This window comes from Photinus pyralis, unplaced genomic scaffold, assembly GCF_008802855.1.
Source record: "Photinus pyralis isolate 1611_PpyrPB1 unplaced genomic scaffold, Ppyr1.3 Ppyr1.4_LG2, whole genome shotgun sequence".
NCBI lineage: Eukaryota > Metazoa > Arthropoda > Insecta > Coleoptera > Lampyridae > Photinus > Photinus pyralis.
The window spans coordinates 46931773-46959653 of record NW_022170403.1 but is presented as its reverse complement, the minus strand read 5'-3'; the positions used below and the strand labels follow the sequence as shown (position 1 = coordinate 46959653).

Here is a 27881-nt window from a genome sequence, read left to right as displayed (position 1 = left end):
TTTATCTTTTTATATGGCCTGTAAAAAAAGTAGATTCTATGTTGAGTAGAATTTCTTCTTAAGGATAAAACGATGTCCGCACACAAAAGAAAACAAACGCTTGTTTCAACAAGATGGTGTACCTGCGCACAATACCCTAATCGTAAGAATACCTATTGGACAAATTTCGTGGAAAGTGGAAAACAATCGATTTGCGCCGACAAAAAGAAAGCTCGACTTTGTCGTTTAGACATTTTCTGAACTAGTAGAATTAGTTATTTGCTCCATATATGCCCACAAATGTTCTATTTTATACGTACAATAAATGTTTTTTTAAATATATTCACTTTAAAATCTGTATGCGCCCCTCCCTAGACCAAATCCTAAATCCGCCACTGTGCCGATCGGATCGTAAACCTTCTGAAGAATAAGCGCCGTAACATGCTCGTAATTCTGTCAAAGGAGGCGTGCGAGAGTTTTAGTCTGGAATTAACAATACAATTTAACACTAGTAGTAAGTATCGTATGGACAGTAGCCGTGACTTTTCCTTAACCCACCGACCACGGTCGCATCCGGTACAATCGCACTTGATGCGACACCATTGTCTTGTGGCCTTGAATGAAACTCGTAACCTTGTACCCATATGTTAAAAAGATGTTAGTATCTTCTGACGCCCATTTTTAAACTATGTACTATGTACATTTCTTATTTTCTCATTATTTTCTTATTTTTTAGTTTCTTAGTTTTTATTTTCTTATTGTCTTATTTTATTGTTTTCTTATTTTCTCATTTTATTATTTTTGATTTTCTTGTGCGCTTATTTTCTTATTTTATTTTCTTATTATTATGTTATTTTCATATTTTCTTATTCTCTTATTTTCTGATTGTTGTATTTCCTTATTTTCTTATTTTCATGGGTGGAAAAGTATTTTTTATCTATATATGTTACAGAAAATCTAGGTACATTCGAGGTGTTAAATGTGAATTATCCCAACATCGTAGTTGGCGGTTTGCCAGAACATGTCTACATAGGTTATCTACTTATATGGTGTTCATGAAATCAGTAATCATTACGTTCATGTAAGATTTTAACGTTATTTGGTCAACTGGTATACTATACAAGTATCCTTTCCATTACATTTTCTTATAGCTCGCATAGAGTAACAATAGGTAATATCAGTGTTGATAAAAATCGTGATCTATTGAAAGATTTATTTGATAGTGGGATCTTTGGTTTTAATTGCATTTTTCCTTATATGCTTATACAGTTATACCATCAGAAAAGTTCAGAGAAACAGAATAAAATAAATAAATAAGACACATTGGCCATATTCGTCTGTTTTATTTAAAACCACTAACTTGCCTTATGGTAAGCAAAAATACATCTAGTCAGAAACTGATACAGAAGCAGAAGTCAAGTATACAAACACTGCAATCTTCCAGTTAAGACTCGAAAAATCGCAATGAAAATATGATTTTGTAGCCCAGTGGTACAGCGTTGGGCTACAAAACCGGCGGTCGGGTGTTCGAACTTGGGCTGGGGTAGGAATTTTTCATCTGTGGTAGAGATGGGAATTTCCTTAGATCAGTTTCGAGCATTAGGTTTTCCTGCAATTTTCCTAATTCGTAAGGTAAATACCGGAGTAGTATAGAACAACTGAAGACCTTCTGCAGGGGCACCTTTAAAAAGCATTATGTGGGTGCATAAATCAGACCTGAATATTCTCTTGTTATTATTTAAAATCCCTTTCGGCTCGGCCGATCAGGTGTAGGTAGATTTCTTTCCGCCATTTTGTCCAATATGGCGGAATCGGATGATTCACGAATTTGACCGAGAAATTTATATCTATAAATATAATAACGGGCGATCAAAAATGAGTTGCTGTCAAGTCGCCTTTGGAAGTTCAAGTTAAATACGATTTTCCATGTAAACAAAAATTTCAAAGGCGACTCGACAGCAACTCATTTTTGATCGCATATAGTATAATATATAAATATAATATGTTTCTTTACATTTTAAATAAAACTTTATACTGTTTTATTTTGTTATTTATTGACGACCATTAAAATTTTTCTTTTTGTGAAGATAAGAAATTTATTCACTAATTAATTAAGCTCTTGAGCCTGTGACCTCAAATCGAAATTGCACTTGTCCATATGGGAATAAGTCGACGAAGAAGTGCGAACTGACTGTAATATGCTATTACCTATATTATATGGACTATAAAGACTTAAATTAAATATAGCACCTTGATTTCTCGTAAAATGCAAATGCAGATACTGGATATTGCTAACGTCACGTTTATCTACGAGAAGTGCTTCTGACAATTGAATTACAAATGGAAATCGGGTTATTTTCGGCATAATGGTATATTTAATCGCACTTCCTCAATTTAATTTTTAACATGTCAATTAACAACACGATCCAAAATCCGGAACGTTACATAGGTTCGTTAATATTGAAATGTAAAAAAGTAAATCGTAACGCAGTGTAATTTTCACATGAAATTTATTAAACCAGCACTGAAGTGAAGTAAAATTTTAAATTTAATTTGGTGAAAAAGGCAGGGAAGTCTCTACATTGCATAATAGGGCGCGACAACTTAAGCCAATTGCGAACGATACAACATAGGAGGCCTCGACAATGAAACACTCATTTGTTTGCGTTTGAACTCGTGTCAAATCAAATTTAAAATTTATACCCCACACTCTTTGATACTTGAAATCCTTTGTGCCTCTGATGGATTTAGCAAGGATTTTTGTTTGTAGGACTGATTACTTTCGCAAATATCTTTTCTTCGGGGACATTAAAATGAGATACATTCAGCTGAGAATGAAATTTTAAAATTTAATTACGTTCAAGTGCCGTGTTTCTTATACTATAGGTAGGTACTAGTTAAATTATAAAGATTCAAATTTCTCATATATAAAGCAAAAGGTTTTAGGGCATGATAAAGCGAAATAATTTAGAAATTTCAAGATTGTAGTCCAATTACAGTCAGTACCAAACGGATGTGGAAATGACGTGGCCAGCTTTCAGCTGTCATAGCCCCAGGGGGTAGCCACAATAGCGAGAAACTTGTGTGTTTGCACAATATGACATTTATGTTTGATTCGTATTTGTCACCGCTATTTTATATGTATACGCGTTTGAATATTGTCGACATCAATATTAAATGTTTGCGATTTGTGTTGGTCGAATAAAATACACCATAAAAATTATACATTTGACTCTATAAGAAACGTAGAACTCCCAGACTGGGATGTGTAAACATTCAAGGCTTTGTACATAAATAGCAGATAAACGGTGGTGCAGCTTATTAAACAAGCCAGGCTAGTTCAACCCCAATATTACAGTATAAGCTTAAAACACCGTCCAGTCCGCCCTACAGTCTAAATCAGTCTAAATGGAAACTGTAGAGGGATGGTGTAAGCATTGCAGAAAGTCTTAAAGTTTCCATTTCAGTGGTGCACAGATATGTTACTCGTTCAATAAGCTTCAGTTGCGCTTCCTTAGCAACCACACCGAAACTGCCTCTTACAGTTGCGTACCAGCTGAATTTATAAGGGTTCTTCATAAAATAATTTTTCACTTGATATGTTCAGTGTGTTTGAGATAAGAGTGTCACCTCAATATCTCTTTTATTTGGCAAGATTTGTCAAATATAATATTATATGTGACATTACAATCTATCCAATTGCATATTGGAACTTTTGTTTTTCAAATGCAACGCCTGTTTTTTAAGATATTGAAAATGAGCAATCAGTTTGCTGTACGGCAACATAAAATATGCATATAGGTGATATGTAAAAAAATTGAGCACTTGGTGATTCAATATTTCGAAAACTAGCATGCCGTGTGCTGTCAGGATGTGCGGTGTGTGTAATGGTACACGGGTAGATCGGGTTACACGGCGTTATACGGATCCTGAGCTACGAGCATGAAATTAATTAGCATTGTTGGAGACACACAAGCTGCTTGACCTATCAGACTAATTAAATGTCGGAGAATTTTATCATTAACAAACAAGGCACATTTTCTCGTCACCTGAAAGGATAAGTGGCGATACCTAGCATTACAGCAAAAACAACGTCGACAGAGCTACCAACTACGCAATTTGGAGTCCGAACTACCCTCCCCGACTGTTTTGTTGGAAAACGATTTTTTGGCTAAACCGAATAAACAATTGATCGCTAATAGATCGTATTTTTTACATATTACCGGAGTAGTAAAAAAATTTCGTCACGTCACCGTCGCGCGTCGTAGGAGCAAAAAATATCTTGTTTCGTAAAATATGAAATATGTTAAAATATATAGTTTATACACAGTGTAGCCGTAAATGTCATCACCCTCCCCTTCTAAATTGGCGACAGTTTAAAATATCAAGTGAACATTTTAGGGAAAGGGGGGAGCTAACTAAACAACAACATAACATACTATTTGTTACCATAAAATTACAAGTTCCAATTTTCCAGATGGCGACCGTGTGCCATTTTGGATTTTTTTAAATAGAGGGCAGGATCATGTGATTATTTTGAAGATCTATTTATCAGCAGCAAAGAGTTTAGATATGTTGTGAATAATGTGACGATAAACAATACATTTTGACGAAGATCTTAGCTGAGAATACGGTGGAGATTTGAAATTTGGGAGGTGAATTACGGATCAAAAGACTTTCAAAGGGTGGAGGGGGTATCACATGACTGCTCTCCATTAAAAAAATGTTTACAATGGCGCACAGTCGCTATCTTGAAAGTTAGAACTGCCAATTTTATGTCAAGAAGCAGTATTTTACACCTTATTTGTTATACAGGGTCTCTATTAAATTGTAACGGAAGCTCTCACGCTCAAACTGTTTGAGGTATAGACTTCACAATTAAAGCGCTTCCATTTGAAATTATTTCACATATTTTGAGGTTAACAAGAATTTTTTCCTACAGGGTGTTTGAGTGCGACTGCCATCTTGCATTTGTTTAAATGGTGTCATTAGAAAGCTTATTTTTTCTTTTCTTACTACCTACTTTAATCATGTGCCTATGATGTTAAATTACAAAATAATAGAGAAAAGACTCTGTCAAATAGTCTATATTTCACAAAATTAAAACCCATTTCTCACGTAATACAATAGTCGTAAGGAAACAAGCCATGTACTGTGTTTTTGTGACTTATTAGACACCTGCTCATTGTTCCTTTGTTTATTTTTGACGTTCTGTTAATTTAAAGGTATCTAAATTAACAATATGCAATACATTGGCAAGATAAACGTACGGCAAAGTTTTTAAAACTTTTTCTGCATTCTTTTCTAATTTAATACCATGCTAGATTAAGGTAGTAAGCAAAAGAAACAAAAACAAGTAAAACGATTTTTGAGTAACGTTTTCCATGTATTTATCAGTACTTCCCAAAAGGCTATGGCTATGTTTTTCTTTACTAAAAGCGTTTATGGTTAAAATTTCAAAGAAATACCTCAATAAATAAAAAATTTGGCATTGCGTAATCTACGCATTCGCGCATTTTGTTTGCAATATGCGATATGTTTGCTTTTACTGGGGTTAAAATTTTAAACTAGAAGCATACCTAGTTACAATTTCAAAGAAATATCTTCAGAAATAAGGAAATTGGCACTGCGCCATGCGCAGATGTGAAGTTTAAAATGTGGGATAAGTTTGTCTTTAACAGAAGTATCTGTAATTAAGACTTTAAATAATCTCGATAAATAAGGCAGTTGATATTGCGCAACCTGCTCATGCTCACATTAATGGTCAAGATCTTTCTTGGCGCAAGTGCCAGAGCTATAAGCTACCGAATTCAAAAAGAACGAACTAAATATATTGAAAACTGTAGGAGTAGTTAAGGCCTCGGATAGAGGCAGTGGCTGCAATAGCGCACCTAACACGTTGGAAAATGCGCTAAAAAATAAGCTTCCTAATGGCGTATCACATGACCTATGTTGCAATTTAAAGAACTTCAAGATGGCGGTCGCACTCAAACACTGTGTAAAAACATTTTTTTAACCTCAAAGTATTTGAATTAGTTTCAAATGGAAGCGTTTTAATTTTCATGTCTATATCTCAAACTGTTTGAGTGTGCGAGCTTGCGTTGTTTAATAGCGACCCTGTATATCAGTGGTTCCCAAACTGTTTTCCATGGCGCCCCCTTTCTGAAAACTCTCACCCCACCCCCCTCGATTAAAAAATAAAAACTGCTTTTACTACAAAAGGCGTATTTATTTAACAAATTACATGTTATTATACAGGGTGAGTTTTTTTACAATTTTTACTATGGGGACTTGTAAATCGTAAAAGATACAAAGCCGCTTAACTGGACAAAGTTATAAGAATCCTGATTCATTTTCCCTTTTAAAGATTCATATAGGTCTACCAATAGGAAAACGGAAAAATGTCATTTTCAAAGACATTAAAGAATGATTTTAACAAATCCTTAGTGATTTTTTCTCATGATGATGGTGTTAAATTAAACCTAAAAAATATTATGGTTATAAAATATTATGGTTTTCAAAAAGTAGGATGTTGCAGCCTTCACATCAATGGACTTTCAAGTCGTTTTTAGTTCATTCGAGAAGATGATTCGTGTTAAAACTTGTTTAATTGGGTTCAAGAATATATGTTTACATCACTTTTTGACTATATCTCGTAAATGACCGCCTCGAGCCTGTACCGTGCATTGTGCCCCTTTTGCAGCGTTTGATTTTTTGACGTCAAGCGGCCAAGGAATAATGGCCTCAAAAAATCCATTGTGGCGCTCCGCTTAAATTTGTCGGTGCAAACGGCCATTAGTTTCAAAAGAAACACAATTCGTTAATCTTGATTTTAATAGACATCACTTCTGAGAGTTTTTATATTATTCAGTTTTTGTACTGATTATAAGCAACATGTTACTTGTAAGTTCTTTCTTTGTAGCTTTAGTTGCCAATTCCGTATTTTCTATGCTGCACGCTAATTTACAGTACATCATTACTGTTTTGTAGCTCTGGTATTGATTTTTAATTGACAATGGTAACGTAACCTATACGTAGGTAGTTGAAAGCCGCTGCATAAATTATTTAAACAAACAAAACGTAACTGCTCCAGCACTATTTATGGTTTCAGTCATACATTTGTGTTTGTTGCTTTTTGGAAAACACAAAATCAATATCGTTTTTGGAAAATTCTGTTTCATTGCACGTCGACTGTAGAGAAATGTACCTAAGGTTGTTATACTGTGATATAATGGGTAGGTAAGTGTTACTTATAATGGGCTCATTATAATAATTAGGCACAGAGGAAGACGAAGTGGGTCTTAAATAGTGGTATCTGCCTACGTAGTTACTGCACTACCTACAGCAATGTGCGAATGTTCAATTATTAATTACAGAAGCTTTCCCTCATCGGTAATTTGCCTTAAGATCTTTCTTCAGCCCCATTTATTAATTTTCGTGTAGTATAGGTAGGTACCATCAGACTTGTAAAATAATGTTTATTATTAATCAATTTTATTATAAAGCTCAAGCAACTCGATACCAATGAAGGAGAACGTTATTTACCTGTCATTGTTCTTTGTATTATGACAAATAGAGCTATCAAGCGCTGATGATGAAATTTGTCCGTGTTATGACGGTAATCAGTGAGAAGGGTCCGCTTCATTAGTTTGGTTCGAATCCTGCTGAGGAGGTCACACTTCATTTGTCAAAACCACATCATTCTTTCATCCCTCAGCTGGATATTATAGTTTCGTGATTATACTTTTAATGGCAAAAAGCGGTTTTTATTGTATCCCTTTTAAGTCGGGTGATAACATAATTTGACGTAGAAACGTGAAAGTTCTTGTGTAACGCGAAAGGAAACGACACTACACTCGGAAAAGGGTATCATAATTGCTTCTTCAAGAGATCTATTGTCCTTGCTGCCATTGTGCTCAGGTATATATTCCCTAAGACTGGAGAGATAAAGTAAACTTTAATTTTCAGGAACGCAATCAGTTCCTTTTATTTAGGATGATGGGTAGCAGACTTCCCTTTCGCGTATAGCTCTCACAAATTGTTACTGAGGATTTATTGATGGAAAACGAAATATCTGCCAACGTCAAGTAGGTATATGCTTAAAAATGCCGGTATTTCTAGATTATGAATGATTTATTTAGATTAGATTATTGTTATTATTAGATTTAGATTTATCACCCACTTCATAAGTATCGTATGTTTCGATTCGATAACTAAATTTATAAAAACAATTAACCTCAATATATGATATAACAAATGTGATGTTTGATATATGAGACGTATGTGGCAAATAGCGGAAGCTGATGCTAAAAAAAGTCTTCAATACAAGTGCGGTCCAAAATCTCGTTGCAATTATCCTTATTGTATCGGAGGTATCGATCGGTTCTTGCACCGAGCGTAAATACGTAATCTAAACGCGTACCTAAAATATTTCAACTGAGTGTTTGAGGGCTAAAAAGGAGCATAGCCTTCCCAAATTCAAACTTCATGTATGGCGTTAAGTTGAGTATATTTTAATCGTGCCTTTATATTTACGACAATATTCACTCATGCATTATTTTTAATATTTCGAATGGAGAATTGCAGCATGCTTAAATAGCCTACGCACATGCTCTCCTCAACTTCACCGATGCGTCATTTGTATGTACAGATACAGCCGGTCAAGATGAGATGAAATCCTGTCAACAACCATGGAAGCTAAATTGGAAGCAGGTCATCAATGAATGGAGGCTAAAAACGAAGTGAAGGCGTCTCGTGGTAATGCTCGCGTGCCCAGCATTGCGACAGAAGAAAAGAAAGCATATGGCAGAAATAGTGAGACGATTGTAGCACGGACAAAAACAACGAGGGCTGTGATGCGGGAGTTGTGGTAAAAACGGACATTAGAAGAAATTGCCAGTGCAATAATCAACAATCTGGAAAACTAGAACGAGTCGATGGGAAGTGGCGAGCTTCGAGTACCCCTGGAACTACACTCTGACCAGGGACAAAGCTTTTGTTAACTATTGGGACGGTGAATTGTTTTTTCTTCAAGAATGAAAGATGCACGAGGGGTTCGTCGTGCAAGTACCGCTATTAAGTTGGCGTTACAAAACCAGAGTTGCCTGGAACTGTGTCGTCGTTACCTCCGCCATCCGTGCCTGAGATGCAATAGTTTTAGGGGGGTGGAGGGGTGTAGTGTAGCGAACATTCCGGAAATCTCGATAGACATCGAGGCGCCATGAAAGATTGGTCATCGGCGATAAAGACGTGTTTGTTCGAGAATAGTCGGATGCCTTCGAAAGCGCTCGAGATCTTTCGAGAAAGAGGGGGCGTTTGCTATATATGTAAGTAAACGAATTCCGTTTCAGTACAGTTCCATTTTCATCGCCGAAGTAATAAATAGTTTTACTGTTATAAATTAATCCATTTCAAAAGTGTTATACATTTATTGTTAATTAGTTAGTAATAAATAAAGCACGGAATTAAATGTACGTTACATTATTATCCGAATACCAGTGGGACACGTTAAGCTAATTAAGTCTTTTGCTACTTATCCTAAAAAAATGATAGAAATCGTATGAATCGTTAGTAAATCCTTAGTTAATTCAAGCAGTGTGTTAATCATCGGCCTTCAATGCAGGATCCGTTAGCGATTCCGTTTATAGGGGATCTACACAAGATGTTTCATTAGAGTAATAAATATAAGCATTTTTAACACCCACCACAATCAAAAGATCATAGAATTTAGTTTTTCTAATAAAGGGACTGTACACGGTGATAAGAATGTCTATCATGGCGATCCCGAAATTACGCACACTTGCGTTTGAATTCACTTAGCCCTTAACTATAGGACCAACCGCTTTTAAATGACTAATTGTTTATAAATCGGAATAATTGCGAGCTTTTAATCATACAGTTTACGTGACTGCTGTATGAGAGCAAATGCTTTCTTTTCATTCCCTACTTCGTGACTCATAATTTGTCGTGCACTCTCAATTCATTGCTTACCATTTTAAAATAATTTTACGTACTTTAGTACATAATAATACACTGTTAACTAATTTTAACCTGTCAAATTCAAATTCTGCCCTACTGTAGAAGGTAAAAGAAATTAATTTTTTAATAAAACGGTAGGCCATTATTACATTAGGAAACTCCAGCTACTCAAAATAAAAGGTAAATAAAGATAATAAAACACTAGCTAGAAGTTGGACTAAAATTACTTCAGGATCATCAGGTAACGAGAATAAATTATAGCAAAATTGCACACAATTATTTTTATGCAGGTTGATGCTCGGGTTTAGGGCTGGCGCTGGAGAGATAAATTCTCTGAACGGATATTGGTCTCATTGATTCTAGAAACCCAAAACATTGCACAAACTTGTGAATTCACGATACCAAACTTAGTACGTAACAAATCAGTGGAAAATGTGGATACAAAAGGGGGTAAAGTAATGAGCATTTCGGTTAATTTTAGAACCAATTTCTTGAAGACACATGTTGAACTCTCATTAGGCAGAAGGGCCAACGCTTGATATTTGTCATTTTAAAAAACGTGTGATTTTAATCATACTGCGTTTTCCTTCCTCATTTTGTAATTAAGGTAATTTACAAGAGTAGATACCAATAACTATTTAGAAGTAAAGTAATTTGTATCTAACGTTAACAACCTGTGAGAATTACCAGTGATTGAATGTAGCTGGGTAATTTATTACAACTCGCTAAACTCCAAATGTACTCGTTGAATTCTTTTAAATTTGTTCAAATCTACAAATTAATTTTACTGTTTCCCCCTTATATGCAGCATAAAACAAAACGCTGTAACAACAAAAGCGACGAGTGTACTTAATTTTACTGAAGTGTCCATTCACCGTAACGTTTAAATAAAGTAAGAAGGGTGACTTATGTGACTTTTCTGAAGAGCATACGTGTAACTTGAAGATATGTATCCTTATTCGATAAATTAATTGAAGCAATTTGCAGTTAAAAGGGTGTAAACGGACAAGGGTAGCTGGCATGAGAAAATTTTTATTCCTACAATTCTTTTTGAGAGTCTTTTTGTTTATTGAAATACTTGCGTTATTACGGTTAAGGTTAAGGGCAGCAGTTGAAGTGGAAAATGTCTTAATTTATACTAAACCGCAACATAAAACCTGCACTTGTATATCGCATATCACATACTCGATGTGTGTAATTCGATCCAATACGTGTGGAAATTAATGCAAAGCTGATCAAATCTAGCGGATAAACGCTCCTTCTCATGTGTTGCATATAAAATTACATCTGGTTCCCGTATGGAGAATACGTACGAGTAACGGATTGGTAAACAGTTATTTAACTGGGCCACAAATCACAAACGGAATGAATCCTTCTCAAAATGCCAATATATTCGCATCCCAATTCTTGTACAGCTTGATAGAAACAAATAAACCCTAGACATTTCAACTGCGAGTGTTTGAAAACATTTTAAGAGCTTGTTTATTTAAATAATAGAAAAGTACATATTTTTATGTACCCAGTAATTCAATATAGGGTAGTTTTATTTCGCTTACTAGTGATATTCTCCATATGCTTTTGGCAGCACTAGCGGAAGTTTGGCGCCACTAAACTTCGTTTGTTTTTCTCAACCCCAAGACTTGCATTGTCATTCTGTTAGTATATAGATGCGAGATTATATCTATTGTTAATCTATTTTAGAGGAGATACTTTAAGAGATTACGTTAAGTATATCTTCCTATTATGTTAAGGTAAGCAATGACTCGCTCTCTTTTTTCACTTTAATTATGTTTTAATTCTGAGCAAATACCGTAGTTAATTAAGCTTTTATATTTCTTATAGGTATTAAGTCATTAATAACAATAATTGTTTTAGTGATTAAATGAAATTTAAAGCTACAATGCATAGATTACTTTTTATTTTTGCACCTACAGGAAATAAAAAAAAAGAATTACTATATTAGAAAATCCGTTACAGCCAAATTAATGATAGATAATGCAATTTCTATTTTACAAATTATATCTTCATAAATACAACATTATCATATTAAATTAACGCTTAGCAATTTTACCATCTGCACAAATTAATAATAATAATAATTACTATTAATTTAATTAATGTAATTGAGTTTTCGTAATTCACACACTGTACCGATTCATTTCAATAAAGTAGGACTCAAGTGAAGCTTGAAGTTGTGTTGAAGAAAAAAGGTGTATCTAAAAACTTGTAGAATGCACCAATCACCCAATAAGACCTCATACCGGGCGATAAAAAATGAGGTACTGTCGAGTCGCCTTTGGAAATTCAAGTTAAGTACGATTTCCCATGTAAACAAAAATTCCAAAGGTGACTCGACAGCAACTGATTTTTGATCGCATAGTACAGATTAAGACTGCCTGTTGAAAGACGACTTGGCGTCACAATTGATCAAGGCAACCCATAAACGCCATAATGTTTTGTTGTGGGTGCTTGCCATTTTTTTTTGCATATTTAAAAAAAAACGAAAATCGAACGGTACTCGATTATGAACGATTTACAATATGCTTGTTTTCATGTTTTAGAATGGATACTTTTAGAAAATAAACATTGTAAGGAAATTGATAGTAAAATGACATTTTTGAGCAGCTATTGCTTTTTCCACGGTCCAGTTTGCGTATTCAGAGAAGTACCTACTAATTGTTTTTTGGATTTAAAATATGATATCTCATTGCCTGAAAATGAACAGACTGAGGTCATTGTAATTTGAGAAAGATATTCTGAACACAATTTCACACAAAAGAAATTGACAGAAAATTGAAAACGAAAATTGACAAACTTTCCATAATCCTACTAAATACGCTGATACTTTGTAAGTATAGGTATCATACCCTTGAGTATATTGGACTTTCTTACTTTCTGTTTGTTTTTTTCACTCATAAAATTGGCACGTGTAAAGATACAATCGGGCAGGGATCAATGATACTTAAAACTTTACTTTTGCATAAACGTGGATGTAAAATTATAACTTGAAAATAAAATTATAACCGAAACTAAAAACCCTGTAAAGAAACCACATATCAAACCCATTCAAAACACAAAATTCAATATACCTTCGAACCAACAAGAGGGTTAGTTAGAAAACAATGAAACGGCAAAGGTTGAACATTAAATTCGTTCAAACTTTGAATAGCGAAATCCTGAAATCCTGAAAGAACGCAGAATAAACAGATGATTAAAGGAAAATTACCGTTCTTACGTATGCATCCACATTAAATTCAATTTATAGCCTCCAACGAGAGAAAAGTGTATCCATCCAAAACCAATTCGAGATCATACAAAAATCCGGTTAATCGCCAGAAATAATACTTAAACTTCAAAATCTTGCAATTACACCGTCATTAACATTTTTAGCGATGCACTCAGCTGCCCTTAAAACGTGCCGACCAACAAGTCCGCCAGAAAAAAAGAAGTGAAGACATAATCTCACATGTGCATTGCGCTCGACCTAATGAATGGACCAATATAGTAATTTGCCCCGAACTACAAAGTAAGCAATAGACAATTGAGAGCAATACCGTGACCCTCAAACAAAAATTACAATTATACTCAACCAACAATAATTTATATGTACCTTAGAAAATAAAAATGTTTAAATGACATTACCATAACCGAAACAGTTTCATATACTTTCAGCAGAAATAAGGGATTACGTATGATGTGGTTTATCTGGCAGCGTGTGAAACTTTACGGTTACGTTGCTTAAAAATCAAGCACAAGTATGACATGTAAAAATTGTATAAAATTCTAAAGATTCTAAATTTTTGATTCCGAATTTGAACACATTGGAAATGTGCACTGTCAGATACTATTTTGTGCTTCCTAAATTCAAGTACCCCAAATAACACAAGTACGTACATTTCAAGTACCTATTGCGTACACCGGTGGATTTGCGCTTACATGGGTACGTTATTTTTGCACTACTTTGTACATGGTAGGTACGTACTCTGCCGTACGTACATTAGACGTATATTGTTATGTATGTATAATGTACTTGCTCTTCCTCCCGGCAAAGTACGTACCTAGTATGTACAAAGTGGTGCAAAAATAACTGCCACAGAGCGCAATATATCTCCAAAATAATGAACTTTAACAATGTCACATCCATGAAATTCATAAATAAAGGACAAAATACAAAGTGACTCATTCTACTAGAGCAAAATATGTCATACTATCACCACTTTTATACTAATGTAATGACTAATGAGTAATGACTCACGCGTACCGTCCAGTTATAGAAATTAGAAAACTAAAGTCAGGTAAGCCGGTTTTGGGACCTGAAAGAGAAAAGCGTGTGCGCATGTCATGACCGAAATTGTTGGCGTACCATGTACTTACATTGTACGTAGTTGTGATCGTATACTCCTGTACGTATATCAGACGTACATATGTGTTCCATGGACGTACGTACGTAAAATGTACGTATAGTGGACGATGCGTGCTATATGGGAGACTTCCTACTTCTTTTTTTATAAATTGTTCAGATAGTTCATGGAAAAACGGTCACAGCATATCACACGGAAAAGATTATTTCTTGCAGCAAACCAAATCAGGAGAGAGCAAAAGAGTGTCGGATGGTACAAAAATTCGCCGTTTAGCATTAATGAACTGGCTGAATTTTTTAAACTCAGCAGGCACAAATCATTCAGCTCGATGAACAGCCGTTACTAAATTAGCAAAATGTGGAACTTTGAATCAATGAAAATCACGGGACGCAACTGAGATTCGTCGAACAAACGTTACTCTCATTAACTGGAACAATTTCGCTAAATCTGATCCATCTAGTTCTAGAGGAATTTATTATTTATAATTATTACAATTGCAAATTCTATAATGTAAACCATAATATTATTATTAGATAATACAACAATAATGACTCGGCCATTTTACCTGTTAAGAAAAATTTCCGCTAAAATTACCACTAGCGGCATTTTCTGCTAAAATAATGATTTAATTGGAACTTAATTAAAAAATGAACCTTTTTTATTTTATAAGAAGCAACGAGTGGAATTTTCAGTGTAAAACATTTACATATAAGACAATCGCTGTGTTTCATATAATTAATGGAGTATCTGATATATTTCAATATAATTTAAATATTCGATAATAATTTGCCCAGTTTACGACCCTCCTAGTTAATCTTCATTTCTTAATGTTGTCGGGGCTGCATAAAGATTGTTTTATATCTGGTAGAGCTTAATTCATTTTCATTGTTACGTTAGTGTAACGAACTAGTAATTGTCGGTAAGCACGGTAATGATAGTCATTACCTATGTTACGTGAAATGTCAAATCAGTTTTATTATGTAACGGTTAGTTACGGTATCTGTAAGACGGTAAGCAGAAAAATATTCGACTCGTCTTTCGCAATTCACAAAAGAACGAATTTAGTGTGGAATGTATAGGGTAGGTGACTGACTAAATATAAATAACTATACCATAAATATTTTTGCTGTATGTTATCATTTACCTACGTTTTCAACGTATGAATTATTTAATAAAACCATAAAAAATGGACAACAAAACGTTAGATTCCAAAGTTTTTGGACCAAATATAGTGGGAAACCAGCATGCGTATTTTAATTACATCATGCTCAAACGGCAGGAGTGTCGAGCTTGCTTGAACAGGTGTTTAAATCTTCTCGCTATAACAATAGCAAAAGATTACAACTGCTTATTCTCAAATACCTATTTCGTGTAGATAAGTCTTTATACGTTTATTGCGAACTCAACGCGTTAACGGTTAATTTGTTAGCTCCTTAGGGGTTGCAAATATACCTCCTTTCACTGTAGGGGGTTTACTAAACACCGGTAATGAGGCAAGAACGCCATTCGGAATTGTAAAGGCTATACATCTAACCCTACTTTCGAGAGATTTACCGACTAATCCATATTGGCACACTGTCATATCTGTTCTGTTAACTGAAGTCATATATTTAACACTTTGAGGTTCTTCCTATACGCTATCGTCGCTAACACTTTCTCTAATTTTATTACTTATATAAGGAAATAATTTGATTGCACTTTGTTGTTGTTGCCGTCAGTGGAGTCGGTTTGAGTAAAATTATAAGCTTAGAGTAATCCGAGAGACTTGTTAAAATAATAGAGATGTAACCGAATTAAAGTACGGGCTCGTAGCCAAAAGGCATTGGTTTAACATAACACATCAGTGAGACAAGGCATGTTTCAGATAAAACAATCTAATTTGGTCTAGTCTAATTTCGTCATTTCAATTTAAATACAGTGTAGATATTTCAATATTTCAATATGGAACAATTCCCTTCTTTTTCAATGTAAAAGCGAATAATAAAAGCGTCTATTAAATAACGACCACTATCCATGTCTCTGTACCATACAATTTGCTGAAATGGATACGATACCTTTTATTTTTCGCAAGCAATTATGCCACAAACAAAGCCATTTAGAAAATACGTACGATCAATTTCATATATCCTGACATTTTAAATTTTCAGTACTCTATACTGATCTTCTTTTATGAAGGTAGATCTTGCGTATAACTCAACGCTGAATTTATAAAATGAATTTGTTCGATAGGGGCCGTGTCGTGTTGAGAAGCAATGTGAGAGGTGTGCATTACAGTTTCTTTGTTGTAGGATTGAACAGAATTTTGGTTTGAATTTAATTTGAGCTTTAAATAAATATAATAAGTAGTTGAGAATATTTACGAACTCACTTTGAAGCCTATCAAATTACCATTCTTTTTATTTTATTTTGACAGAACATAAAATACGACCGAGTGTAAAGGAAATGAGAAATAATACCTATAATCACATACTATAATTATACGCCATAATGCACGTCATATTCAAAAGAAAAGAAAAAATCCAACACTAATTTAATTTGTTTTGTTCCAATTTAGTTATGATGGAAGGAATTGAACCGAAACTGGTATGCATTATTTAGTGTCTTTCTTTTAATTTTCATTACCGTGTACGGTTATAGAATAGAGGATGGATGTACAACGGCTTCTGTTTCTTAATCAAGTTCTTTAATGCACCTTCTGTATAGATGGAAGTTTAAATCCGCGCTATACGATCTCTGCAATTTAAAATGATCGATTTTTATCAGAAAGTAGATTTAAACGTTAGGAACAATATATTAAGTCGTATCGTGAAATGCCAGTAGGTACATTTAGTATTCATATTCAGAGATGGTATCGAATGACTTGTGAACCGCCCTAATTATCATGTATCGATGCAATGCCTTTTGTGTAGCGACCCAAGCCATGGAAACAAACGCGACACGTCCATTATGCAACATGGCTGCTTTTGTTACTATTGAAATGATACCAGTTCCAGATAATGCTACGATCTACAATTTTTAAGCACCCTGCAGCTCTTGAAACTGTCATAGTTATTTCTATTAAATGCAGTTGCACGTTTTATCATTGCCGCTCCGGATTAGATTTTCGGTATATTCTGCTTTAATTACTAAAATGACTAACATTGTATAGTTGTAAAACGTGTCTTGCGTTTGTACCTACTTCTCGGATTACTCCGCTTAACTCATCACTTGAGCATTTGAAATAAAAATTATGTGCTGTTTTGTTCCCATTTTCTAGGTGTGTAAGTTTCGAGGGAGTCCCCCATAATCGATTATAGAATTATTTATAGGTACTTATATCTACGTAGCACTGGGGACAAAGGTGAAATTTTATCGGGAGCCGCCAAACTTATATAAAAAAGTGTCTGTTTCTAATATTAGATCATCAGCCCGAATAACTACGTACATCGTAAAATGTTGACCAGAAACCTACATGCGGGACGGTACGTTTAATTTCTAACTAGATATTGGAGTACATTTTAATCCATGTCACAAAATATCACACAATTGCAATTGCTACCTGTATCAGTTAGTCCAATGGATTTTTTGCTCATCGCACTAAAAATATACTTAGTTTATGAAATATATGCACACAAGGCTGTGAGTTTAGCCAGGTCGATAGAATGTGTATGATGGCAACCCTTTTGCTATTAGGGTTGAAAACAGAACGATTTCCTTTAAATATTTGATTTACGTAAAGACGCGTCGGTTACTTAACATTAGAAAAGTGTTACAGTTACAGTATTTTTTATTAGATTGATACGGATATATTATTACCTATCTTCTGATCCTTTATAGTTTTGGATTGTTGTCCATCCGTTATGTCTGGGATTGACTCAATTGAGACGCGGTCATTTACATTAAAACTTTGCATTCAAGTTTCTTACAGATTAAGAAAGAACGTCTATTACTGGTTACCAGTATGCAATCAAACGTTATATCAAGGAGTCGTCAAAAAAATTTACCTTTTGAACTACGGGTCGCAAAGGCCTTGTTGGGCTTAAGAAGGGCGCGTTCTTCCTAATCTGTAAGAGAAAGCAACACCAACAAACAAACAAGAGGGGTAGTGAATAGCGTGACTTATTGCGTAAGCAATTCTAACCTCTGATATTAATAATTAGTGATTATAATATATAAAAGCATGAAAGTGACGTTCAATTCACAAAATAGTTATTTGTACAATTAGTTTTGCAAGTGATTTTCGTGAAAAAAATACTTTTTTAACACGTGTTGTGCACGAAAATTTGTTGAATAGGTATCCTTAATAGTTAATAACCCATAATATTCACATTCGCGATTTACTGTCACTCAAAAATTGATGCTATTGTTCATAAATAGGACTCGCTCGCAATTTTTACATTAGTTACTAAGAAGCGGACAAGTCATTGGATTAAAAAATCGGGAGGCCCCTGACCCATACCATACGTGTTAATAGCAATAGTTAATAAAAAACCAATATTTGGAGGTGCCGCTCGCTAAAATACATGTGTTTGAAATAGTATTTTTTATTATACCTGCCATATAATTCAAAAATAAGCGAAATAAAATAAAATCATATTGACGTTATATTCAAATAGGTACATACATAATTAATTGGGCTGCTTATTCGTAATTCCAAGATTGCCATGAAAATGTCACTTGACGTTTGCTTATAAAAATCATCGTCTTTGTGAATAAAAGGACTTCGGTTGAAAAAGATAATACACCGTTCATTCAATCGCTTGTTGCAAAAGCAGAAGAAAAGTTGTAAGTGCAAAATCCAAATCCAGTAAAGCCTATCACAAATAGTAGAAAAAGTTTTTTTCGTGGATGCATAGGAAGCATCTTATACGGACAAAGTCTTAAGTGCATCCATAATGATGAACCAACTCATTTTTCATTTGTGGTGCATCTTTTATTCGTTTTCAGTACTATTGTGTGACAGACGCATTATTGTTATCCACAGCGCTATAATATTCTGCACTAACTCCTTTTCTTGAATATTTTCTGTTCACACGTCAGCAGGTTGATAATCCATTGTGCACACATTATCGCGTAGATTCTTGATGGTCAGTTTCGTGTGGATGCAATTTCCCTTCCTGTATAAAATGCGAAGGAAAGTAACAATGAAATTGACTAAGGAAATAATAATAATTTTCCACAACGAAGATCAATTTCATTTCAATAAACTAACTTAGATTTCTACTCCCAATACAAAAAACATTTCCACATACATATACCAAACCATTACATTACAATTGTACTTAAACCTGAATGTGTCCCAAACTAATCAATCAAAAAATTTAATAATGATCGACCGCGTTCAATTGCAGAATTTACAATAATTTCCAAAAAAGGCAAAAAAATTATCACGAGCAAAAATTCGCATCGATGATAGAGGTACAAGTAACAACATAAAAATCTTACCCTTAATGTAGTGAACGCCGTCGCAAAAAAGACCTCTCTTCGAAGTGTAACAGCTATAGAACAAAAGTAAGGAAAAACGAAAACCGCAACCCCAACCCCAAACTACAAAATTAAAAATTGAATATACATCTACAAAGAACGAAGAAGATTTTAAATTTGTAAGACAATCCAGTGTGATTAGGTTATTCTAGTTGACCTGATGACCTAATTCCTTATCTACTCCCAAGCGCTGAGATTGCCCGGTTAAATGTTGACCTTGCACTCCGAAAGAAAATGGCCGCTGCCTGGCAAAACTGGTGCCTTGAGAAGAAACTGGTGTTGAGTTGATAACGCGTAATTAAAGTGGATGTAAAATTAAATTGAAAGTTCCCATACCTTAAAATTAAAACTACGGCACTTGAAATCCAAATCTTACCCTTACAGAATGTACATACATGTAACAACCTTCTATCATCAACACCAACATACCTCTAATTAGTAAGGGGGCTGTTCAAAAACAAATAAGATTTACAGCAACGATTGACTTAAATCGGTTCGAACTTCATATAAAGCGAAGGGACCTCGAAAGAATACACGATCTAATTCAATCTTTAAATCTGCACTATACGAGAGAAGTGTTTAGAGCTCACTTCAACGTTCAACGTTATCGAGACCCAACAAACCACCGGTTAATTGCCAGAATATCTCAATTAAACCGCCATTCAATTTTAGTGATAAAAACCACTCAACTTTACGTAGCATGAATGAAGCGAAATGTGTATTACAACCTCGTTTCAAGACCAATCATAATTCACTCTGACCTACATACGCTAGAATTTGTAAAAGACAGTGATCCCCCAAAACAAACAAAATTACAGTGATTATACTCAACCAAAAATAATTTATATGTACCTACTTGTAAAAATAAAACTGTTGCCTACATAGTTCGCTTAGGGGGGTTCCTGTTTGGATAATGGATAGTAGGTTCCGGTTGAGACTTTTGGCATCTCTTCATTCACTTGACAAGAACATCACGTTGGTCATACAGCATAATTCAATTAGCACCCAACGTGGCGACTATAGCAGTAAATCACATGTAGTAGTTAGAGGATTTTTTTCTCAATCTTACGTACCTACCTATACATAGTGTATACATACAAAAAGGCATTTAGCATTACATTACTGGGAATATAAGTATTAATACTGGTGTATTTTTAATGTTTTAATCTCTAGTTTCTTGAGTAATCCGTTTTCACACAATGCGTATGGGGTAAGACGAAATTGAGTTGTTAAGTAATTACGTGTTTCGAAAATAGAACAAGCAAATTGATTTGATAGCCTTCACATTTGCATATTTTAATAGTAAAGAATTGTAAGAACAATTGTAGACGAAAAATCGAATACTGCATACAAATTAACGTGTAATAAGTAAGAAATAATTACCGCTACCTGGCAATCGATGTGGAATAATGAAGAATTTGATATAATAGCGCCCTAATAGCAATTATGTTGCTATCTACGCGATGTGGAATAATATATTCTCAACCAAAGCCGCGGTCTTTGATCCCAGTTGATGTTAACAGGCTATTTTCCAAATAAACTTGATTAGCATTAGCCCAGGTCCTATTACACACCCTCCGGCTTTCATTTCAATACCTAATCAAGTTAATTCACTGTATGAGTTTTGGTAGCAGTTCCTGCTAGCTGTATTTTCCAAAGACGCGGTAGGCAACGAGTTATATCGAGTTAAGAGCAACCAAAAGATCCCCAAATTGCATTATTTCTCATTCTGGCTACACCCTGCGATGTTTTATGAATTTGCAAGTAACTACATTATAACCAGTCGAGTTAAAATTTCTATTAATTCATTGAGGTTGGGGATGTCGAAATAAAAATGTCTTTATAAATCATTCATTTGCGTATTAAAATGCTCATCAATTTATTTTCTTTTTCAGGATGCAGCAACAGCAACTGGCGGCGCAATTGGCAAATCATGGAGGATCTCGACCACCGCAATTAAGTTCTCCGACGCATTCGTCAGATAGTGATTCCGATATATCATTGGGGACACATTCGCCACCTTTAAGTTCACCTAATCCTTTAAGATACGCGTCCCCGACGCCGATAAGCACCTTCCGTTTCGGGCCGCACTCCCCCGGTCCGATGCCGACACAATTTAGATTCGGAAATCATTCGCCACCCTCTTTTCGATTAGACGGACAGTCGTCGCCAAATTCAAATTTACGAAAGTTAGGTTCATCAAATTCACCCGTAAATATAGATAGTCATCCCGCTAGTTATAGGCTGGATAGAAATATTTCAAATAATCTAAGATTGGCTGTGACCGAATCCCCGATAAATGTAGATACAACGGACTTTAGATCAAATAAAACTAGTCCAATTCGCGTGGATTTGGACGCATCTCCGCCACAAACTTCATTACAACACTCTCCTCCTATAAACTTACGAGTAAACCCTTCAGATTCGTTAAGTTTACATATGCACCCGGAAACACCGCTTCCTCTACGTTTGGGAGCAACAGCGCCTTTAAGGATCCAGGTTAGCTTGCCAAGTAAAATGCCAATATCGCAAAACCCACAAACTAATCTGCACATCGGTGATACAACTCACGGAATCGGAGGGATTGTACGAATTGCCCCACCGAGCCCGGCGAATCCACCACCTTTGCATCGACCGTTTTCCCCTCCTAGACTAACGTGATACAGACTGCCGGAAACTAAAATTGTGTGATCATATGTGAACTTCTAACATAAAAACGAGGTAACGATGCAATACTAAAATATTTATTTGTTAATTAGTATTTCTTAGAAAGTTAATTTTATAAGACGAGCACATGATTCAAACTTTTTTGTGTGTCAAAATACGAGAGTTTTATAAGATTATTATGAAATTGTATAGTATACCTACCTACACATTAAATGGCAATTGTAGATATTATGTAAAATACGTGTAACTATTTAAGGTATTGAACTTTATAGATGCTGTGCATTTAGTCATATTTTGCTGCATATTCGAACTAAATTATATGCTAGATTTTTCAAAACGGTTTTGTTTATCTTGACAGTGACTTTTCCTTTGGTTGTTTGTAGAAAACATGATTGTCTACCCTATAGATGTTCTCTTTTTCCTAGTTAGTCTACGTTGACTCCATTGTTTATACAATTTACATGGATTGTCAAATGCATACAAATATATAAATATTACGTCAGCATAAATAGTTGTGTTTTATTTAACAGAGCAGTTTACTTTGTTTGCGCATTGTTCGGAATGCTTCGTCAGAACAAAAAATGTTAAGTAGGTATGTGTCAGGCCACCATCCCTCTGCCATTATATCGATCTGAGCATGTTACCTGTCAGCTTTTCCCTCTAAATCGACCTTAATGGAACATTAACAGACTGACCACAATCTGGTTCATATATATTGCATTCATGACATTGTGTCTAATTAACAGGGTTTAATAATAGAGTACGTCTCTTTAATTAGTTGAAGTAAATGATGCTTTGCAATAATTATAGCGGTTATAGCCATGTGAGTAAAATTTATTTAGGTTAAACGAGTAATAGTGGCCGACCTTTCGCCATTCTTTTTCAGTTTTTAGCTACCACTTAAATCTCAATAAAAGAATGATGTAGGCACGTCAATAAAATATTAGACTTCAAGGACAGTTTCGATATTTTATATGTTTGTTTTTATATACCTAGATACCTTACCTATAGGTACTATTTATTTTTTTAATTAAATAATCATATTGTTGGAACAAACACCATACATACAATTTAATTATATATGCAGAAGTTAATGTTTGTTATATAATATTTATGAAGCCTTAACAATTTTGTTCGCCATCTTGTAATTTTTTGAATTATTTTCAAGAAATTTTCTATAGACAATAATAACAGATTGGTTGAGCAGAAACGAGTCTGTATCTGAAACAGGTCAGTTAAACAGAAACAGGTCTATTGATCAAAATCAGATCTGCTCTACAGCTCTCTTCGGCAGAACGAAAGTCCGTTTAGCAGAATCAAGTTCGTCTAACTGATCTGCTTCCTATAAACAGACCTGTTTCCTTCGACAAACAAAACCGAATCGAATGACCTTGAACTTGGTGCATGTGCAGATCTCAAGGTCAACGTAAGCTCATATCTTTGTTACTATACTACTCTTGTATATTATTGAGACCCATTTTTGAGAGAAGTATTTTGGTGCCCACAAACAACCTTGGTTGTGGTTTCTCATTTGTTTTCATTCGATTAGCGATAACTTTTGTTTAGGTATTATATTATAGATATAGGTGGTAATGTTGGTTTATAAGTACTACTTTGAACAAGGGGTTTTTACGGTGTAGGAAGTAGGTAATGTTTGGTTTCCCGAATACAAAAAAAGAGATTAAATTTGAAGTGATATTTGAAATTAGCTCAAAATTCTTCAAAGCCAATTTTACGCTGTCCTTATCTCTTGTGTATAATACCTGACACTCTATTGAAGGATTCGAAACATGACACATTGTATGTTCCCGAGTGGGTAGGTACGTTACGAAACATTTTCATGAAATGAATGATACAGGGTGTAATAATTACCTACGTATCTACGTATGTCAAAGTTGGGGACCAAAACAAACTTTTTTTACCAAATAAACCGATAAACCAAAATCTTTGGTTTGTTGGGCTAAGATTGTGGGCACATTCTTTCCCATTGTGAACAAATTTTTTAAACATTCCTCCTCCAAGATGGCAGACTCTTAAAAAGTGGTGGAAAAAAATCTCACAGAAATTTACGTTGGGTTACATAGGTCGAGATCGGGTGTTCGAATCTGGGTTGAGGTGAATTCTTCATCTGTGGCTGAGATGGGAATTACCTTAGACCAGTTTCGAACATTCTGCCGGCTACTCCGAATTAGGTTTTCCTGCAGTTTTCCTAATTTGTAAAGTAAATACCGGAGTAGTATAGGACGACTTAAGACCTTCTACAGAGGCAACTCTAAAAAGCATTATGCGGATCACTCTGTAATTGGGTAAAAGCCTGTTGAGGGCCCAGAACAAGAAAGGACGATAAATAAATAAATAAATTAATTAATTAATTAATAAACAATTACCTAAATAAATAAATAAAATTATTAATTTGTTTAGGAAAATCTACAAACGCATTATCCTTATTCCCCAGAAGCAGATTTTACCGATTAGTAATCAAAAATGCGCTTATTAAATCTACTTTAGCCAATGTGGCATTTTTTAGGTCTGGCCGTTTTTCGAAAATGTCTCTTAATCAACCAAAAGTAACATTTCGTTTTCAATGCCCCACCTTGCACAATTTATTAATTGAGCAATATTTCTGATTTGTAACCGGTTGTTTCATAAAAAAACGGGAACGGGTGTAAGCTCCGATACCTAATTATTATTTATAGTTTTATTTTAAGTAACTCGAAACCTATTAGATACCTATACAAGAAATTATTAAAGAAGTCGGCCGGTCACCTTAGAGGAGCGATTTTCAACATTTTTTAACGTGGAGAGACGAGACCGTTATGCTTTCTCCCAATCGGCCGACTGCTCACTCGATGGCTTCTTGTCCATCAATTTAAAAGAGTAACGGATGGACTGATTGCGATGAAGTATTGTAGATGGATTCTTTATCAAATTTGTAGATCGAAGTTCGTGAAATGGCAATGTAGCCCAAAAAATAAGGAAGGCCCTTTTGACATCTCCGTTAGTTATGAATTCGGTTCCGAAGATGTCTGCAATAAAAGAGTCTGTAATGAGAGAGGTTGAGAGAGGTGGGCTTCCAGGCTTTTCTAAATGGCGTATCGTATCCTATTACTGATTTTTGTAGGTAACTCTCTACTGATTTATTAAACAAGTATAAATTGTGCACAACTCTAGTGCAGATAAAGTGCATTTTTTAAACCGAAATAGCTTAGTAAATAATTGGGTTATAAAGTAGTAGCATACTATAATCATCAATATTTAGGTACTTTCTTGATATATGATTAATGGGAAGAGGGGCTCATTACACATAAACATTTAAAGGATTTCTTGTACACATTCAAACTCTACGCAATATACAGGGCGTTTCAAAAAGAATTATCCGATTTTAAAAATTTATTGCTATTCATCTATAAGTCCGATTTGATAGAACAATGTACCTACTGTTAGTAAGAGGAAGCTCTCGAGTTTCGCGTGGTTTCCGCTAGGTGGCAGTAGCGCGCTTCTGTCAACGCCCAGCTCAGTTATTGTCAAAATGGCGTCTAAACAAATTATAAACCTACAAAATCGGATGATTCTTTTTGAAACGCCCTGTATAATAAAGGAACGATCAGAAATTAGTTGCTGTCGAGCGCCTTTGGAAGCTTAAGTTATGCATGTCCGATTTCCCATGCAAACAAAAATTCCAAAGGTAACTCGACAGCAACTGATGTTTGATCGCATAGCATAATGCAAGAAGAATCAATCGTCACTCGTCACACCCCGCTCATGAGATATGAAGAATTACAACCGATCACGCGGTTTGAGAAGAAGGACTGTGGCTGGTAGAAATTAATTCCTTCTATTAAGACCTTTCATTAGAGTACCATGAAGAATAAAACCAGTCCGCGTCCCCACTCCCCATTTTGATAAGGTGTAAGGAAAAAGGGCGGTAGTTCGTAGAAAAGTATCCTTTCGTTGAGACCTTTAAATTAAATAACATAAAAGACAAATTAAATTTCTAACCCCATCAGCCTGTCAACCACTGATGTCAAAAGAGAGACACACCTCCAGTTTGAAACCGCAGAAGTGGGTCTGGACATATGGTTAAGCGAGTAAGACAAAACATTCAATTTATGGATTCTGAAAATACAGATTGCATTTTATGATTTTAACAAAAAAATTTAACTTAATTAAAATTAAATTAATAACATTTTTCGAATAAGGCACTAGCAGACACAAATAAAAAAAAATAAGATAACATTTAGAACTTAAATTTAGTCAACAGAACATTAAAATTTTGAAATAAACAAGGAGTAAAGAGGGGCTCCTAAATCCCAGTGGTACACAGGCCCATACAAAGACAAAGGTCTTGCTGCGACAATGGTTACGACGAAAAAGTTACTTTTACAATTTCCTTATATTCATGCGGCTTAAGAGAGGACCTTTAATTTCATGTTTACAAATACAAGTTGGTACCCTTAAACTACTATTTTGAAGGAAGACTAGAGGGCATTAGGTAATTTATTTAACAATTTTTAGTTTCCATAAAACAGCTTTAATTAAAATAAATATATAGTCAAGGAATGGTACCTAGGTTTCTCAGTTCTTACGAGCACTTACCTTAGAATGAGTCTGAAAGTTCATTTCTTAAACTCAATTTTGGATTGTTTTCCAAAAATCTAGAAGGCTGTAGAGAAGCGCCAAAAAGTCGGCTCGACCAAGACGCGAAGAAGACGAAAAAAATTAGGTATCCATGATGTCAATGCTGTAAATAAACTAAAATTCCTGCCGCATGATGGTGTAGGTAGGTACACCCTTAAAACTCATATAAGGGAAAGTTTTGTTCTCCATAAAATTTGGATTCCTTAAGGGTAATTTTCCCTTTATCGTCGTGCATAATGTACAAAACTTTATTTTATAGCGGAAGCCATATAAATCATTGTAAAGCTTCTGACAATTCTGAATTTATTTAGACGTCAAAAATAGCAAGCTTAGGTTCTGCCGTCCACATTTCCATAGAAACAGCATTGTCATATGTTCTGAACGTCATCTTATATCGTGCTCTGCGTCCCATTTGAAATAAGAATGACAGATGTCATTAGAATGCATAATCATCTATTTCACTTTATCTATCCTTGCGATTAAAGTGATCATGATCACTTTATCTACCCTCACCGTTAAAGAGCGACTTAGCCTACTCATTCAAACCTATTAAAATATGCCAATTGAACATATGGTATAAAATTTTGAAAAAAGTCAATATTACATGGTTCTAACTGCAAATACCCATATGCTATTATGCACACTGTACGTAAACATGTTTCAAATGTATGTAGGTAAATAACGATAAAACAATAATTTACAAAAAGCAACCTAAATAACCCGTTTTATAAATGTAATATAGATCTATACCTAACTTCCGATTAAGTCGCATTTTATTGGTTTACTTTATTTAAT

The 27881-nt window shown here is 34.7% G+C and overlaps 1 protein-coding gene across 1 annotated transcript in view; it reads left to right on the top strand.

Moving 5' to 3' along the window:
• The window catches only part of LOC116162913 (homeobox protein SIX3-like), a 340946-nt gene extending 318053 nt beyond the window's left edge, over positions 1-22893 (top strand). The window contains exon 2 of the mRNA XM_031476679.1: positions 21677-22893. Within this exon, the coding sequence (XP_031332539.1) occupies positions 21677-22442 (766 nt within the window). The 3' untranslated portion in view covers positions 22443-22893. The remainder of the gene's footprint in view (positions 1-21676) is intronic.
• The last annotated feature ends 4988 nt before the right edge of the window (positions 22894-27881 follow it).